The 20,048-nt window shown below is 39.8% G+C and overlaps 1 protein-coding gene across 1 annotated transcript in view; it reads right to left on the bottom strand.

Moving 5' to 3' along the window:
- Window positions 1–19,327, bottom strand: part of CAT (catalase) — a 34,291-nt gene extending 14,964 nt beyond the window's left edge. The window contains exons 1-8 of the mRNA XM_063093124.1: window positions 19,184–19,327; window positions 10,852–11,023; window positions 9,304–9,414; window positions 8,213–8,343; window positions 7,520–7,624; window positions 6,800–6,925; window positions 3,866–4,057; window positions 3,241–3,393 (exon numbers count right to left, since the gene is read on the bottom strand). Of these exons, the coding sequence (XP_062949194.1) occupies window positions 3,241–3,393; window positions 3,866–4,057; window positions 6,800–6,925; window positions 7,520–7,624; window positions 8,213–8,343; window positions 9,304–9,414; window positions 10,852–11,023; window positions 19,184–19,249 (1,056 nt within the window). The 5' untranslated portion in view covers window positions 19,250–19,327. The remainder of the gene's footprint in view (window positions 1–3,240; window positions 3,394–3,865; window positions 4,058–6,799; window positions 6,926–7,519; window positions 7,625–8,212; window positions 8,344–9,303; window positions 9,415–10,851; window positions 11,024–19,183) is intronic.
- Window positions 19,328–20,048: the final 721 nt, after the last annotated feature.

Genomic DNA, 20,048 nt, shown 5'->3' with positions numbered 1-20,048 from the left:
AATGAAGTGCTACACCTAGAAAGCTATGGTTCAGAATGACAGCCCTCCGATGCCAAAGGTAATGAATCCAAGGTTAAATGATGTTACATGTTAACCAAGGCAGGATGGTAAGCATTTTGAAATTTCGCAAAAAGCTTTATGATTAACTCTGTGTTAACCTGACTGACCATTAAGTATTCTCATTATTCAAAGTTCTACTGAATAAGTAATTTTTCTTTCACTGACTTCAATATTGGCCTTGAATCCTAATGAGTATTCATATTTCCCTAATTCAATGAGGTGGAGTAAAAAACAAGTTGAATAGGCCAACTTAATCAATTATTTTGTACCAAATCACTCATATCAACATGCTTTATCCAGTCCCACTGTTCTGTCAATAATATGCTCTTGGCTGAATGACTCCACCTCCCATAATCATTTCAGATAGTCTAGGGCAATATTTAGATGACGAGTCATGAAGCAGCAACGACTAAAACTCACCTACAGTTTGGAAGCTGGTTGCCTCCTTTGGCTCAAAAAGTCATGCTGTAACTCTATCAACAGGATAGAAGATACAATTGGGCCATGAGAAGCTGCTGGGGCTAGCCTCTACCATATAATTCTGGTTTTGTGTCACATTATGTCTATCACACGACCCCATGCCATCTATGAGTGGTCAAGACCTAGAAATGCTGGGAAGTGGGCACAGCAAGGCCATACCCTGACACCAGCTTGATTCTAGGCCTTACCCAGGGCCCTGTGCCTGAACTCTCTGTCTTGATCTGGGTGAGAAAGCAGAACAATCCTTTCCCTTTCAAGCAATTGGCCCAACTTCTTTTCCAACTCCTGGTAAACAGCAGAGTATGGAGTAAAGAAAGGCTGCAACTGCTTCATCAGGCACTCAGGGGACAGTCTCTCTATGGCTTGCATTATACTATTTTGTCCATTTCTCCACTGTCTGGCTTACCACTTTGGATAAAGTTTTAAAATTTATTAACACGGCCTTGTACCAGCCCAAGCCACAGCACTCATTAGCTCTCACAGGAATAACTTCAGGGTCCTCCTGACTGGCTCTCTCTTTCCATTCTCTATTCCAACAATACAACCTACATATTCCTGCCAAAAGAATCTTCCTGAGGTCCCTCTCAGATTATACTACTTACCTACTCAGAACATCTTAAAAAATTCCTCACTGGTCACCAAAGGGCTAAATGAGTACAATGCCCCCCCGCCCCCCAACTGTATGGCTCCTACCATGTTCCGTGGGATTAGCATTCACAGCTAAATGACTTAAGAAGTTACAGGAAAAGCTAGGCTAGGAATGATAACGAAACTCATGAAAGCTCTATTGCTTTTTAAAAGCTCATTAAAAATACCAAAGAGAGCACATTAAATTTAAAATGTGTATATTTGCCAGAACTGAATTTAATCCTAATAGAAATTACATGATTAATTGCCACTTGTCATCCATTTTCAGGACTCTTTTCAACAGATGCCTTATCATTTGCCTTCTTCTGTTGTAAGGAATATGCATTTGCTACACGGTCCCTTTCCCTGAGCCTCGTTCTCCATTCAAATCTTTGATATTCCTCAAATGGTATGACTCAGCGCTGCCATCTGCCTCTGGGTCTCACTGTGGTCACAGAGACCCACGGTGACTTGGATTCTTGTGGAAAGACTTTGGGTGACCTCCTATTCCTCAACCTGTTCCTTCAGTACTAGGGGTGCACAGTCTCAGCTCTGCCCATGACAAGGCAGCGCCATGGCGAATCCCACTAGCCCCTCCTCCCACAGTTAGCTCCCTGCCAGCCACAGCGTCACAGCATCTTAGCCTCCTCTATGCCCCAGTTTCAATGCAAGCACATGTGCTTACTCTCTGTAATGTGACTTCCCCTTTCTTTTCCCAACCTCCAGTTCCCTCTTTTTCTATTTATCATCAGGAGGAGTGATCCTACTTGATATATACCAGACCACATTTTTCAAAACTGAAGAAAACTTTTCTTTTACTAGAAAAGACAACTGTACAAATTTCTATGCAAGCATTTAAGATCTCCTCTGACAAATACTCAATGAACCTCTCCAAACTCATTTCTTCTCATTCAGAAAAGAGCGACTACTTTCAGTTTAAATACACCCAACATGTTCCACCTCTGTGCCTCTACTCATGTCCCCCTCCTGCCCCTTTTTACCTATTGTAAATCAAAATCCTACCCATTATTCCAAATCCATCTCAAATGCTACCTTGTTCATGAAACGTTGTCATCGACCTCTTATCAAAATTTCGCCTTCTGATTCCCCATGGCACTCTGCTTTACGTTATAGTTATCTTGTGTTTTTATATCTGTTACAACACCTGAGATAGTCTATCACACACAATAGATAAGTACTTAATTTATGTTAGTTAAATTTAACCAAAAACTAATGAAAAACTTATTTTCTATAAAAGCCTCAGGTGTTCCCAACACTACAGCGAAAAAGTTATTATAAAAAAAACACAGGAATCTTAGCTTGTCTTCCAGGGAAACTGAAACCTGAACTGGAGTCAGAGATTTAGGTAAGAAGCAACCTTTAGTCACTGTGGTCTGATCTAGGGTATGATCTTTAACCTTTGTTTCACGATCATCATCCAAAACACAAAAGATCGATTTACACAATAATTATTAAGCCAATTATTTTCCTACTGATTTCTGGTCCAAAGTAGAATTTTACACTCTTTGTATTCTCGAAAGAGCATATTGGAAAATGATGTAAAACATACTTGAATGCCTGGCAACATTAGCAAAACAAATGGTTAAATTAACCCACTGCCTTTAAACACTGGCAGCATAAATTTAGTTTATAAAAATCCTTCCGAGATCTCTTTTTACAGATGTAAATGAATACAGTTACGCTGACCCAGGTGTTATAGTCAATTACAGACTGAACAAACCATGCTTTACTCTACCAATACCTAAGCCATTTCTATTACATTGTTTTATAAAATTAAGAGACTAAATGTTCACGTCTACACATATATAGGAACTTCACTGGAATTTGGCTTATACTTGGTTTATTCAAGGATTGCCCACACTTCACCTCAGTGAGCCCTACAAGGAACTAAGTACCAAGATTAAAGTTTAAGTAATGCTCTAGTTGATTTCTCACGTAAAGACCATGCCCAATTGTGCAGTATGTGCATGCATGCATGCATGTGTGTGCGTGTAAGTGTGTGTATGCACACATAGACATCTGCCGCAGGATATCTCAATCCACCAGGCTTACCTGAAGCATTTTGTCAGGGCTGGGCTCAATGCCAGGTGGCATGTTGCTTGGGTCAAAGGCTAGCTGTTCCACTTCAGCAAAGTAATTAACTGGATTCCGGTTTAAAACCAGTTTACCAACTGGGATAAGAGGGTAGTCTTTGTGAGACCAAACCTGAAAATAATGTCACATTCACAATTACCAGACAGCCAACTGAGGGAAATTAAATCTAATCTACCCAAAAAATACCAGCTTTCAAATATAATTAAGCCAGTGAAAACAATATTTTTTAATCCAGGAAAACCTGGCAAGAACTTAAGGTGAGTATGTCAGTTAAATCTTTCACAATAGTAAAAGGTAAATATTGATGCTTCTATGGGCAAAAGTATGTCAGCTTTTCAAAATTCATTCCCTGCCAATTACAATCTATGAAGCCACCTACATGAACTCAATGAATTTACACACAGGATCGTGGACGTGAGATGCCAATGGGTACTCATTCACAGGCTAGGAAACTCTGAAGTGGTGCCATTGCATTTTATAAATGACTTCCCTATCTCTGTGAATGCTCGACTGGAAATTTTCAAAAATTAGGTAAGAAGAAACTTAAAAAAAAAAAAAAACAATATAGTTGTTACTGACTCACCTTGGTCACATCAAATGGATTAAATGGAAAAGTTTCTGCCTGTTTAAATGTCATGACCTGGATATAAAAAGTCCAGGAGGGGTAGTTGCCTGTAGCAATAGCATTAAAAAGATCCCGGATGCCATAGTCAGGATCTTCCTGGGAAAGTCTTGCTGCATCTTCAACAGAAAGGTTTTTGATGCCCTGGTCAGTCTACAAAATGAAAGAAAGAAGCTCAAACTGAAACTTACTGGCAAAGTTATCAAAGTTTATTCAGTAATTCATTGAAAGACTATGAGTAACACTACCCAAAGACTGAGCTTTCTTTATGACAATACTTCATTGTTTAAATCTGATACTAATGAATTTATCAACAAGAAATTCTACTTGATTATACTCATTTTTTTAAATGTTAAGGGAATTTAGTCTACACATTTCATATTCAAAACTAGTTTTATCTTTTCCTTTATGATCCTATATTATTTGAATTTTCATATTCATGTTAATTTTCTAATCAGAAAAAAATCAAAACTTTTTCAAATAATCAAATTATTAATAAAATTAAAGGACTTCCTGTTTTACATGAAGTAATTTTTAAATTCTCATTTTACAGTAGTTCAAATCAACTACTGAAATTGTGCTCAGCTAGTATCCCTTGACCCCCACCCTCTTCCTTTTTTCTGTTAAGAAATCATAGAATCCTAGTTCACAGAGCTGAAAAGAACTTCATTACAGTCACTCTAAACCAGTTCTCTGACTATGAGCAGGCAAAATTAGTATTGTGACTTTCCCAACAAACCATTAAAACCCAAGAAGGTATGTCACTGTGCTATTATCATATCAAGCTGCTCAATAGATTTACCATGTGTATTTTATTGTGAAAGACCCCCAAGAAGCCAAGTGCCATGGAAAGATTTCCTTATCAAAAATCAATTCTGGAAGGCTGACCTATTTCTACCAAAGAAATCCCAACTCTCCCTAGTTTGAACTCTTCTTACTATTTGTACCAAAGTGAAACCATCTTTTTTTTTTTTTTTTTTCTTTTAAGATGACCGGTAAGGGGATCTTAATCCTTGACTTCGTGTTGTCAGCACCACGCTCTCCCAAGTAAGCCAACCAGCCATCCCTATATAGGATCTGAACCCATTGCCTTGGTGTTATCAGTACCACACTCTTCCAAGGGAGCCATTGGCTGGACCAAAGTGAAACCATCTTCACAATTAAAAAATGAATATCATCATCTGCAGATCAGCCAAACAGCTAATACATTAAATTGTGCAATAATACTGCAACATCTTTCTGATTTTACTGAATCCTGGATTTAGAAAAGAACAATCTTAGGTTGGAATAATCCAGACCGATAAATCCATGTAGATCTCGGGCTACCTCTGGACCCTCTGTTGAACAGGCCCATAGGCAATCCAATCTTTCCAGGAATACGGACAGCTGGTAGTATTATCCCAAATATACAGTGAAAAAAACTGGAGCTCAGAGAACTTTTAATAATATTCCCAAGGTCACAGTCATCTAGGAGAATGAAGATTTGAGTTTAGGTTGGCCTAACTCCAAAGCTACCAACCAGGCTGCCTGTCCCAGATACAATCATTTAGTCTTGCTCCAAGTGACACTATATTGTTCCTTTTGGCAATTACAAGCTAATGGCTCAACTATTTCTTAAAAGTGTTCCTTGTCAAAGATTATAAGACCAAAAAAAAAAAAAAAAAAAAAAGACATTACAAAAAAACAGAAATAAAAATAATAACAATAATAATAATAAAAAAAGATTATGAGAGCAAGTCATAAATGTAAAGAGAGGTGACAGTTTTCCCATTTGATAAAGATTAAGACGGGATAGAAGAAAACAAGGCTTTGGGGTATCATTAGGAAGGAGACATATTTGTTACCAGCCCACTTTTTTCTGCTTATTTTAGAAATAGTATTTGGAAACAGAAATTCTCAGGCTTCTGGTTTTAATGAACTCTCTGGAGTTCACTGGTAATAGTGCTTATTGTAATAAATGCCAAGGTCATACCAAGAGAAGGCCCTTTAAAACACTTCAGTGGATTAAAAGGTTCTCAAAACCTTCCCCAAAGGTAACTGATTTGATCTGACTATACGAAAGCAAATGAAAAAAATCAGTATAATTTTGTTTTCTGACATTTGGAATTGATTTTATTTATTTGCATTATTCATAATATAACCTCACTAAATGGATGGATAACTTAAAAGTTAGGAGAAATGGAAACTTTTGTTTGGAAAAATAGCATCAGATGTTGGAAGTGATGATGAGACTGCCATATGCTCCAACCTGCCTTAGTCCCCTTCTAGACCCCAAAAGATATCTATGCACAGGACAATGACTCAGGAATAGAAAAAGCAGAGCACTGTTAACACGTTACTATTTCCTAGAGGTGGACTCCAAACTTCAACAGAGAACTCTAGAAAACCTAGGCTAAATTAGGTGGAAACTTCCTTCTGCCTAGCCTGAAGTCCTGTATTATCTTCTTACCTTTGAACCCAAATCAAAACCTTAGATATTCCTATTCCATGGACAAAGGAATCTCAACATGCACCTGCCATCACCAGAAACATTAAACCAGAGAGCCAGCACACAAGGAGCATGCTTCCTAAATATTTATGGTAGATCTCGCAGGGTCCAGAAAGAGAAAAAAGCTGAAACGGTTGACAGCAGCCATATGCTCTTACCTCTGGCCACATGCAAAGAAAAGACTAAAGAGAGACTACATACAGTTCTTCTCATTAGACAGCAGGAACTTATCTACTTAGGTGGCCAACATAACACTCGTGGTGCTGATAAACTAGATCAGTACTTCCCATCCTTGGGAGTGAAGGGAAGGGTGGGAGAAACATTAATCTTTGCTCAATCCTTCAGGAGAAATAAGGAGAGGTGGGTGGTGGGAGCCTTGAACCCTCTGCCCCAAAGGCAACATGTACCTTATAATGGAATTTGCAATAAATTGCCTGTCCATTTGCATTAACCAGCTTGAAAGTATGTGATCCATATCCATTCATGTGCCGATGTCCATCTGGAATCCCTCGATCACTGAACAAGAAAGAAACCTAAGAAACAGAAATAAAAAGCCTAAAATTTTTCAGTTTAAATCAAAGCATCCTAGGTTTTAAGACATTACTAAGTTTCTAGAAAATCCCTTAATAACATGGAACATACAAGCCAATTTTCCATGGAAAGGGCTACCATTATTTCATTTACAGAAAATAACAAACAGAATTTTAAAGCAGAATAACATATAAATCATTAACAGCAGAACTCAAAATTCTATGAAGGAAAACTAAAATCTGAAAACTAGTCTAACTTATTAAAAATTTATTTTAAGAGCAAATTTGTTTGGTACTACTTTCCCCTCATTTCCTTAACATAGAACTTTACCTTATATTAGAAACTTTAGTCTTTAATATTGCTAAATAGTAGTAGATAATGTCTCTAGCTAGCTATGTAAATGGGGAAAGATAATAAAATCATTCATTATAAAACTCTTCATGATCAAGAAATCTGAGGAAGCCTCCCAAAAAAGAAGTCAGAAGCCAACTCCAATAAAATAGCCAAAACTGGAGAAACATGTTATGAGGCATAATTAACAGTTCCATCCCAGGTGTTATATTATGATACAGTGAAAAAAAAAAAAGCATTCTCACCTGATGCAGAGACTCAGGACGTAGGCTCCAGAAGTCCCAGACCATGTCTGGATCCTTCAGATGCGTTTGAGGATTTCTCTTTTGGCTGTGAATAAAGGACGGAAACTAAATAGAAAAAGAGAGAGAAAATCCAAAAACTAAGTTTACAGGAATCACAGTGTCTTACATTATAAGTTGCCTATTGCTAGGTTTATGGATTATAATCTTAAATAATACAATCCTAGAATTTTAAACTGTCAAACCTTAAAATGAAATTGACTCAACATACACTGCAAGTACCTAAGACACCCTAAAGTATTTCAAATACACTCAAAGCTATAGCATCTCTTTAAGGAAAAAGTGCACTCCATACACACAAACCCACAAACACCTCCTGCTGACCCAGAGCGTGCAGAGACACCCTCTACGTGTTTCAGGGGCAAAATCCCTCTTTTCACTAATCTTTAACACCCTGCAAGGAAAACTGGACTATTCCCATCAAGTCAATGAATCTTGAAATGCCAAATGGTAATCATTATTACTTGATCTTATAAAAAGATATTAAACACAGAAAAAAGTGTCTATAAAAGCAATCCAGGTAGCCCAAATTCTCTTCTTTCTGCCTTTCTCAGGGTTTCTCCTCAAATTCCAAGCTATTTGAAATCAATTAAAGTCAACGAACATTTGTAGAGTGCAAAATACTATATCACCTACCAATATGGCATCCCTTACGAAGAAAATAGGGGTGTTATTTCCAACAAGATCCCAGTTACCATCTTCTGTGTAAAATTTTACTGCAAACCCACGAGGGTCACGAACGGTGTCAGCTGAGCCCGATTCTCCAGCTAGAATATTCAAATAGGAAAATGAAGGATAAGCCACAGTACTTTGCATCCAAGAAAGCTAAAGTCATAAAGAAACATTAAGATCTATCTTCTCCAATCCATTCCCTGGAAGTAAATTAGGTATATAAGTACCTGGGTTATTACTTTTACCACCCACTAGCTAATTAGGTCTACAAATCAAACAAAAGAATTAATTGAGGGTATATGTAACAACAACTGAGAAGATTATCCATTTCACATAATAAGTAACTTTGTTCAAATAAGCCATTAGAATTTAAATTAAAATGGGGGAAGGGAATAATTATGAAGATTAAGCTAGCGAACAAAGAGACTGAGTTGTCAAAATCACAATGTTAATATTAAGAAAATGAGTTAAAGTAGAGGTTATTATTCTTAATCTAATTTGTTTTTGCATTCCAAAATATTTTTAAAATGCACAGACTGATAAGGAAACAGAATGAATCATGCATTGTGGTGTGCTGAGATGTAATATGACAGATCTAATACTAGCTCTGTAACATGAGAAAAATCACTTAACTTCTCTGAAATGGAAATAATCTACCTTGCAAAATATATCAACAGAGTACAGATGATGTCTGTAAAAATACTTAACCATGGTTGGCACAGAGTTAATTTTCAGCAAAGGGCAATTGTTACTGTGGTAACTGAAAAAGATTCCCACTCTGTGCTTCCACTTGTAGGAAAGTTCTTTCCAAATGTCACAGAATTGCAGAGGTAGCCTCTGCATAAGTGTGATTTCTTAAGACCTCAACAAACTGAAATACAAGTAACTTCCTACTTGTCCCCAAATATTTTTTCTACTGTAAAACCCAGCTACAATTTGGAGAAGTGCTTGTTTCCTATTTTCTGATACGTTTTTCTCAAAATTAAGTTATAAATGCCCCAAATAAGGTATAGACTGAGTGAAGCAATACCAGCCATGCCTGTAGACTGACTTACCAACAGTGGAGAATCGAACTGCAATGGGAGTCCTCTTTCCAATATGCTCAAACACCTTCGCCTTGCAGTATTTGGTAATGTCATGTGTGACCTCAAAGTACCCAAAGGCTCCTGTTGAGAAAGACAGAGAAGTTCTCACCATGAGACTATCAGTCAGACCATCAGGCCCTCAACAGGCATCTCTGTGCAGTTTAGCAACAGCCCTCTGGGAGTTTCCAACATGGGGAAGAGAAAATGCCCAAACCCAAAAGAATGAGGGGGGGGCCGAGCCCGTGGCGCACTCGTGAGAGTGCGGCGCTGGGAGCACAGCGACGCTCCCGCCGTGGGTGCGCTCACTGGCTGAGTGCCAGTCACGAAAAAGACCAAAAAAAAAAAAAAAAAAGAATGAGGGGAACAAGCAAAGCCCTACTATCTTCACTGCTAAACTGAGTGCTGCACAGCTGGAGCCAAGAGGAGGAGCTGAGTGGGGGTGAAAGTAGTCAGTCAAAGTGAACCCAAGGACACAGGGCCTCAGAGGGCCTTGAAGTACAGGTAGGGACAGGAGAGAAAGAAATAAAAGGGAGGAGAGGAGAAGAAAATACAGACAGAAGAAGAACAGCTTCAGCACTTAGGAAGAACGCCACAGGGCCTAACAAACTGAACAGCACACCAGGCCATGACGGCAAAGGCACACGAAAAAACAGCTGCAGGAGATGGAAAAGATCTTACTTAGGAAGACGCGATGAAAAAATGAGAAAATCCTAACTAGAAGTCCAAGTCAGCAAACTAAAAGAAAACTTTCTCTTCCTTTCTACTTTCTATGGAGCTCCTTTTCTTTTCTTTTTTTTTTTTAAAGATGACCGGTAAGGGGATCTTAACCCTTGACTTAGTGGTGTCAGCACCACGCTCTCCCAAGTGAGCCACGGGCCGGCCCTGGAGCTCCTTTTCTTACTGAGTTTTTATCTCCCTTTTTAACACCACCCCTATCTTTTGTTGCTGTTATAAAGCAGTAGAAAAGTTTTACAGAAGTTTTGGACAAAAGGAAAGGAAAAATCACCACAAACCCACCACTCTAACACAACTACCTCCAAGTTTGCAGTTCATTCCCATAGTTACCCAGTAAGTAAACCATTTAAAACTAATTGCAGTTATAGTGTTCAAGGGTACTTCGCAAAGTTCATGGAAAAACAGAATTAAAAGATAATACAAATTCTTTCCATGAACTTGTTGAAGTACCCTTGCATATGTCTATCTGTATTTCTGTATTTTTATTCCTTCACTAAACCACATGATAGAAGAAATGGAAGATTACTATTTTATATTTTATATTTTTATATTTATATGCTTTATATTGATGTTTTATATTTTAAAATAAACTATTTTATATATAATGTTCAATCCAAGGAAATAACCATCATTTAATCACTAATCTCCTATTGATGGACACTTTCCTTTTTCCCAGGAATGGAGATTTGGCACTTCTGTTAAAGGTCCTCCAACCCTTTGGGAAAAATTTTGTTCCAGGTGTTACAAAACAATCCCTTTACAACAAATGTACATAGCTCTCACCGGCTCCTTTAGCATGCACTACTCTCTCAGGAATTCTCTCTCGGTCAAAGTGAGCCATTTCATCAGTGAAAGTCACATCCTGAACCATGAGGGGCCCTCGGGGCCCTACTGTCATAATGTTAAGTTTGTCTCCTATTGGGTTCCCAGCTCCAGTGGTCAGGACATCAGGTTTCTGTGTGAACACAAAAGGAAAAAGAATGCAAGAGTCAATACAATCAAACCCTTAATCCCATTGTCAGGGGTACATCGTTTGCAATTTTTATACCTTCTGCCCTAACTCTAAATTTCCTGTGTCCAAAGAACTAAATACGGCAAGATATGCCGTTGCCTAAAATTTACAGTCAGGTCTCAGAAATTCTCAACAAATGTCAACACCAATCTGCTAAGAAACTTGCTCTGAAGAGCAGAAAGACAGCTGGTAGCCTGCCAATTTACTCAGCACCTGCTCCAGAGACAGTCCCCAGCTCCACACAGGAAGCCCTCAGACAGGGAGCTCCCCAAAAGGGTCATATGTGCTTAACACTGAATGCCAAAACTAACAGTGCGAAGGTGGTCCCCAGAGAAGCTGCGCTGGTTAATGCTTTACTCAGAACTTGCCAACACTTCGTCCCTGCTTGGGAGGCTCCAGTGACCACCCTGGACAGTGCATTCATTTCTCTTCAGCACTCTTCGCCAGCTGTTTGCAACATCTCTTTTCAATTCAAAAACAAAAAACAAAAAAAGCCAATGGCTTTTATTGTCATTAAGAATCAACGTACTGGTAAGAAGGATTGTAGTATTATAGTTCTAAAGATGTTGAATGTCTCTGAAATGGGACAGGTTATTTCACAGTAATAAAGAACTAGTTTGAATCCACACAATCCTCTAACTTCAGTTACACTGGAAGCCTCTCAGCTGTCCCTCCTCTAGGGTGGGAGGAACGTTCTTTAAGCCAGCACTTAGCTTCATCCTGGTTTGCCTCCTTCACTGTTTTCTTCTCTTTAGACAATGTACTCCTTTTAGGTATATCTCTGATACCCAACACAATCCTCAATACATCAACAAATGTACAAAAAATGCTTGTGGATTCAACATGTAAATAAATGAATCTTTGGAACACTATGCAATGGCCAAGAAAGATTCTTTCTAAGCAAGATAAGGAAACAGCAACAGGCTATCCATCTCCCTGCATCTCCCCTTCAAAAAATAAAAGGGAAATATTTTAATGTATAATTAAAGCATTTAATTAATTTATTTATTTTGACGGGTAAGGGGATGGCAACCCTCGGCACAGTGTGGTCTGCACCATGCTCAGCCAGTGAGCACACCGGCCATCCCTATATAGGATCCGAACCCGCTGCCTTGGCGCTACCAGCGCCACACCCTCCCGAGTGAGCCACGGGGCCAGCCCTTAATTTATAACTTCAAATTCTGATCAAACACCTTTAGGCAAACTGCTGGAGAAACTGGCTTGGCTAAAAACTGGCATTGTGATTAGAAGTAGGAATTTAAAGTAAAATTCCACTTTGTCTTTGTGGTTTTTATAAGCTTCTTTTGGCCAGAGCTAATACATAAATGAAGAAATTTTCCTGGGAGGAGTAAGGTTGGCTTCCTCTGGTGAAATATTTAACAGCATAGTTTCCATTTTTTGGTACCTTTCACTCCCAGAAGTGCCAAGAATTGAAACATGTTCTTCCCTTTTTAAATTGAAAGATTGGTAATTCAAATTGTCCCTAACTTTCAGTCCCAAAGGAGTCATAATGACAGCTTCTCACTCTCAGAATGCACCTAACATTTTCTAGCAAATACAAGGGTACTTCAAAAAGTCCGTGGAAAAATAGAATTGAAAGATATATATAAATCTTTCCACGAACTTTCTGAAGTATTCTCATACATGAGTGTTAACTCTAAGTTCTGTTCTAAATACCATTTCTATATTAACAACCAAGACAAAAAGCAGGAGAATTCAGCACTGTACCCAAAATACACATTAGGCAATGAGCCAGATGATTACTGCTCATTCCTGCTCAGAGGGCTTATCACTACTGGAAAATGTGGAAAACCCTAACTTCCATGTAGGCCATTCAGTCTTAAATTCTGGATTCAGTCTGATGCGTCCTTCCCCCCGCCCTTAATCTTAAGACATTCTAAGCATCAGAGTCCCCCCTACCACACTAGAGGGGTTCTCAAGCACAAAACAAATGAATTCACAACACTGGTGAATTGTTCTGATTGCTTTCAAGATAGAAAATTGTGCTTTATGGGCTATAAGCTGAGCTTCATCACTGGGGTGCATTTAAATATCCTGGAAATTGACTTCATTGTGGTTAAGCCAAGAGGTGCCTTGGTTATAAATCAATGTGTCGGATATTCTAAGTTCAACAGGCAAAACTGAGTTTTCATTCTACTTCACTCATTGCCTAAATTATCCTATACACTCCACCTAAGATAATAATTAATGCACTCAATAAAATATTAATATATCATAGAAAAAGTGAAATCCAGTAAAGCTAAGAAAAAAATGAAACTATGTTCTTGATAAAGAACACAATGGTTACTGCTGGTACTAAACAAATATAATGAAAGCCATTTTAGCAGTATGCTAACTGCTACCTGATCTGCCGCCTTTATGGCCTTAGGCTAACCATGCTCAGAGTGCACAGATTGAAACAATAACACCTAACAGGCAAGCAAAAAATTGCCCTTCCTTGGTATTTAACTGCCTGCGGGTAAAGGGAGCAAAAGACAGAAGAAAATAAAAGATGATTCCAAGGATCCTAAGAAACAGAACTAGAGGGTAGTTTTAATTCCAGAAAGAAAGGAAATAAAAATTGCCTTTCACAAGGAAGATAATTTAGACTTCAAGGTCACATGGCTGGACCTATGAGCACCGCATGACTGAACACAGCTCCTCCCTCATCCAAATGAGAAATGTCTATTTTCCAAGAAAGACTGTGTCATATTATTTTGTACAAGAGTAAACATGTCACGATAGTTGCGAATATTTTTCCCTCTTTTTGGTAAACTGTCAAGTCATTTACTTTGCTACTTCAATGTTTCCAGCCAGAAGCAGTTGAATATTGCCACTACTTTTCAATAATTAGAAAACAGTTACAATAATCATATCAAAAACAAAACCTTTACATATACAGAATAATAGCTATGGCCAAAGAGATTTTTGTCTGTTTTGAAACTGTCTTAAGCACTAAGACCTGGCCTAGCCCTTCAATCTTTCCAAAAGGCAAAGAATAAAAGGACGACTTTGAAGAGATAGGCTTTAAAAATAAAGGATAATTGACCTACAAATGTAAAATATAAATATTTGGTAATTATACATTTGGCAATCAGCCTCTCTTTTCTTATCTGAAGAAAAATTATGAAGTGGTCTAGATACTGGCTAAGAAATAGAGACAAAAGCTTAGAAATTTTGATTCCATCTTGCATAATGTCTTTCCTGCTGCCACACTATGACTTAGCAATTCCACTCTTAGGAATTTCCCAAGAGAAACGAAAGCACGTGGGCACAAAGAGTCAAGTGTCTCAGTCACCCCTTCTCCATCTCAACTACTGGCAGTGTAAAGTAACTCAGCAAGCTGTCTTCATTCCATTTCTTTCTGTAAATTCGTGAGCTTAAATGACTGAGGAGGGGGAGCAGAGGAGGGGAATGGTGATGTTCATGTTCTAAAAGATGGAAATTTCCAGATGCCGAAGTACCAAAGCATAAACCAGAGCCTTCCACTCCACCCATCACCGCCAGCACCTGAGGCAGGGATGGCAACATAATAGAAAATGAATAGCAGTAACATCAGTGCCGTTATTATGAGGGTTACCCTAAAAATAAGGACTCTCACAAACTATAATATGTAGACAACTAACTCACTGATAGGAATGGATAGGCTAATCTCTCTCCCAGGTAATAAGGGAACTGTATAAAATGGTAAGGCTTGAAATGTTCACATCCCCTAATTTCTAAGTGATCAGAAGCTGCTGATTAAACCTAAGTATCCCAAAGGAACAGCCCATGGCATTCTAAGCAGTGAGCAACCAAGTTCCCACTAAAGTTCCGTTCAAATGACTGAGAATACCTGTAGAACTACCTCCCTCCTGCCAATGTATTTTGAAAGAAAGACAGAGAAAGATTTTTAAGTGGATCCAGTCATATCTATAAACACATTTGATTCAATGCTCACTTATTAAAGTTTACAAAGCTCCCAATTCACCTCCAGCAACAAAACCTGACCGCAGGGAGAGACACCCAGTAAATTGCTTTCACGTTGGCTGACACTCTGGTTCCAAAGGAGCATACACCCAGTTTGGCATTCTGCATCTTGTTCTTGAGGGAGGTGGCATCAGAGTGCCTTCTTATAATAGTTCCAAAATTTAAAACTCTCAGTCAGGGCCGGCCCGTGGCTCACTCAGGAGAGTGTGGTGCTGATAACACCAAGGCCGTGGGTTCGGATCCTATAGAGGGATGGCTGGTTAGCTCACTGGCTGAGCGTGGTGCTGACAACACCAAGTCAAGGGTTAAGATCCCCTTACCGGTCATCTTTTAGGAAAATAAATAAATAAATAAAACTCTCACAGTCCAGTAAAAGATTAAAACGAATTAGGAGTAGAAGGGAGAATATTGATACAGAGCTGCCCACTTATGTAAAAACATTTATCAAGCAAAAGAATATTATATATAAACATATACCATCTGTTACTGTCATCATTTTCTGACAGAATATTTTAATGTGAGAAAATAAAAAGGACATATCTATCTATATATATATATATATATATATATATATATATATATATTTTTTTTTTTTTATGACCGGTAAGGGGATCTTAACCCTTGACTTGTTGTTGTCAGCACCACACTCTCCCAAGTGAGCTAACCAGCCATCCCTATATAGAGATCCAAACCCGTGGCCTTGGTGTTATCAGCACCACACTCTCCCAAGTGAGCCATGGACCGGCCCTAAAAAGGACATATTTTAAAAGAGATTATGTATGTCTGCCCATTACCATGTCACAAGAAAATGGCTAGATAAATTTTCACTATATTTGGAATGTATGTTCTGGGTAATGCAGTAGAGTCGGCCTCCTGAACACAGGTAGATTACATTTCTCAGCCTCTCTTATAGTTAGTTGTGGCCTGTAACAGAGTGCTAGCCAATGGAGTGTGAGTGGAAGTGACCCTGGACCTTAAACCTCCCACATACTCTCCTCTATGCTCTTAACCCCTATGTAGCTGGACAATGATGTCCAGGACAACCTGGGGGGAGCCTCCCTGAGCCTGGGGCCCTCAATAACTGAGGGGAGCAGAGTACACAACCACTCCCTTTAACCCCAAACCACTCTGGGCCATCATGTAGGAGAGAAATAAATTTCTAATATGCTTACACCATTATACATGTGGTATCTATTATTACAGCACTTAGCCCACACAGGATTTAATTTAAAATATGGGCTATGAATCAATAATAAAAAGACAAACAATTCAATCTTTAAAAGGATGAAAGATTTGAACAGATACTTCAAAGGAAAATATACCAATGGTCAATACTCATGTGAAAAGATGTCAGCATCACTCGTCATCAGAGCGATGAAAATTAAAACCACAATGAGATACAACTTATACCCCCAGAATGGCTAAAATTAAAAGATTAACATCACCAAAAGTTGCTAGGATGTGGAGCAACTGGTACTCTCACACTGCTGAGGCAAGTGTAAAATGGTACAACCACTTTGAGAAAAGACTCAGAAGTTTCTCCTAAGTCATTCACCATGACTCAGCAAATCCACTCCTAGGTGTTTCCTGAGAGATGAAAAGATATGTGCACTAAAAGACTTGTATAAAAAAGACTCGTATTCATAGCTTTATTCATAATAACCCAAAACTGGAAAAAGCCCAGGTGTCCACCAACAGGATAAACACATGGTGGTATGTTCACATAATAGAATACTACTTAGCAATAAAAAGCACAAACTACTGAAACACGAAACAACTTGAATGAATCTTAAAACATTTTAACTGAATAAAAGAAGCCTTATACAAAAAAAGGATAAAATCAATGGTTAAAAAAAAAGCAACCTAAAACAGTGTTGCCTGGGGCAAGATCACAGGGGTTGCAGGGAATGACTGGCAAACAGCATGGGGAAACTTCTCGTGATAATAATCTTCTATACTTGATGAGGGTTTAGGACTCACAGGTGTCTATATTTATCAAAAAATCATGGAATGGTACACTTAATATCTGTGCATTTCATTGTATGTAAGTATTTTAAAAGTAAACACACATTGAAACTGCTAATCTGCAAGCTCAGTGTTTAAGGTTAAAGTATACCAATGTCTACAACTTACTCTGAAAACATTAAAAGATTATTGCATGTATAAAAAGATGAACAGATGGAATAACAGGTGACAAAAGATACGTAGCAAAATGTTCATTAGAAAATCCAGATAACAGATATATGGGTATATACTATACAATTCTTTCAACTCTTTTGAATGTTTAAAATTTTTCACAATAAAGTGTTTGAAAATTATATAGGCTATGAGGCATATGCAAAATTCCTTTTGGAAGGTCGGAAGAGGGTTGACCTCAAAGAAGTAAGCAATTTCACTCAGAGCAGCTAAAACTGAGGAAAAAGAAAGACATCAATGTGACTGCCAATCAGGACAATGTACACAGGACATTGAGATGCCACAGGCCAAGGAGATAGCAGTGTTTCAACTATGAGTCCCCCAATTATGGATGTGCTTTGTGGGTCAGCTATTTTCCGCATGGGCAACTATGTAAGGAAAATTAACAGCAGAGACTTAAAGATTCAACAGTTAGTTAATGATTCTCACAAACAAGGAAGAAGCAAACCAGTCTCAGAATAAAGTTCAGTCCTTTAAAAATGAATATATTTTACAAAAGTCTCACTAAATTGTCTGTATTTTCCTCAGTTCACTGAGTATTTATGAAAACTTCGATGTGAACCAGGATTTAGCAACCACTGGGGATGGAAGAGTCCTGGCCCCAAGAAGCTGAGCTCTAATCTTGACTCTGCCACTAACTAGCTGCACATCCTTGATTAAAACTCCAAGTCTCTCTGGTTCACTTTGATTAAGAATTCATGAAAACTTGAACTATTCCAGTGGTAAATAACAAAGGACAGGACCAAGACAAGAGATTTCCCAGGCCCTTAGAGGAGAATGGCAGCCTTCCCACAAACAGGGAACCATTAAAGCAATCCATGAGCATTTAGCATTAATACCCTAGTTCATGAACACTAACAGGGTTTTGAGAAACAACACTAGGCAGGATGAGGAAAAGCATGGCTTGAGTCCTCTCTCTGGCACTAACCAGCAGTCACAGTAATTGGAAAAGTCCTTTAGACTCTGGGCCAATGTGCCAAAAGAGGACTCAGAGCAGACGTGGTTTCTGCTAATCCAACCTCCTCAAAGATTCCCTTTGAGACTGCACCCCTGGGAACAGGTCAGGAATGCCTCTCCCACCACCACTGGACTGAAATCCTACTCATCTTTAAAGCTCCTGGTCAGATGTCACCTGCTTTGGGAAGCCTTTAAACCAAGTTGGTCATTCCTTCTACACTCTACAGATAACCTATATCAGAGCCCTCACCATGCTGAATGGTAATCTGTTTATGTGTCATGCTTCCCAGACTTGATTCCGAGCTTCCCAAGAGAGGAGTTCTAGCCCCATGGGAACTTGTACACCTTATCCTACCACAGTGCCTAGCACATGCAGGCACTCAAAGAATAGGCGGGAATAAATGCATGAATTAATCCCTAATGTCACTCCCAGCTCTATAATGATAGGCTTGATGTTTTCAAGTGCAAATAAAATAACGGACGTAAAAATTATTTTATTTAGTCGTTCAATGCTGTGCATACTGCGTATCAGTCACCGTGACTGGTGCTGGGGACACCAGGATGATACAACAAGGTCCCTGCCCCCCGGCACCCCACAAGTATTCAAGCGTATAATGATCATTGTAGGAAGATCAAGGCTGGAGCCTGCTCCCAGCGCCCCTCACTTCCTTTCAGCAGCTGCAGCTCTGCCTCTCCCCATGCGCCTTCCTTCCGCCCTCCAGCCGTGCCCTGTGTCCCAGTTGGCACACTGTCACCCACTCGCGCCCTGTCGCCAACTCCTGCAGGCTCGCCGGCCAAGCCTCTGCCGCCCTTCCCGCCGATGTAACAGCCCCACTGCTATCCCACGCACGCCCGCCCCAGCCCGCGGCCGCGGTACCGCCCCTGGAAACGCCGCCGCGCCGGGGGAGCCGGGGCCGTTACTCGCCCACAGCCCGCTTTCTGTGCGGACCCTCGGGCCGGCTGGGAGAGCGCGGCGTGTACCTGCGCAGCCCGCTGCTCCTTCCAGGACTTCATCTGGTCGCTGGCCGGGTCCCGGCTGTCAGCCATGGTATCGGGTTGGAGCGGCAGAACGTTGCAGGCGGCCTGAGCTCACGCGTCTCCACCCTCGGCAGACGAACGCGTCTACCGCCCTGCGGCTAAAGTAGGCGACCGCAGGCTCCGCCAATCAGCACCGCCCCCGTCCCGCCCTCTCGGGGGTACTGCCTCGTGATTGGCCGCTTGAACGCCAGGAGGAATGGGATTGGATGCCCAACCGGCGAGAGCTGGGGCTCCGCGCGGGAGGTGGGACCAGAGGACGCGGAGACACTGGGGAGGGATGGGAAGGGAGGGGAGCCGTGGTGTCACAATAGCGCCCCGCCCCTTTGGCCCCCAAAGCCCTGAGTTACCTAACCCAGGGTGGGGCCTCTGGTATTCAGCGTCCCTTAGGCCGCTCTGGGACGCTGCGGTTGGTGACCTGCCAGTTTTGTTGAGGGAATGCTTAGGCACTGCTGGTTGGGGCTTTGGACTGAGTTTCTTCAGCTCTTAAGGAAGTCAGAATTCTTGGGTTGAATTCCTTTGTGCAAAAAAAATTAAGTTTTAAAAAAAAAAAAAAAAAAAATTAAGTTTTGTCACACCCTAATATAAGTATTGTTTGCAACTGAAAGATGGATGGATACTTCCTTCTTTTTCTCTCTTAAATATTTCTCTTAATTTATTCATGGATTATCATTTACTAGACAGGTTATTAATTATTTAATATGAAAACACACTGAAACTATCTCAATATAGATTTCCTCCTTTACCAAAGAAAAACAACTTAATTTGGAGGGATGGGCATGTGATTAGAAAAATGTATTCAACTCTGGTA

The sequence above is a fragment of the Cynocephalus volans genome, chromosome 4, assembly GCF_027409185.1.
Source record: "Cynocephalus volans isolate mCynVol1 chromosome 4, mCynVol1.pri, whole genome shotgun sequence".
NCBI lineage: Eukaryota > Metazoa > Chordata > Mammalia > Dermoptera > Cynocephalidae > Cynocephalus > Cynocephalus volans.
This window is presented reverse-complemented; position numbering and strand designations above follow the sequence as displayed.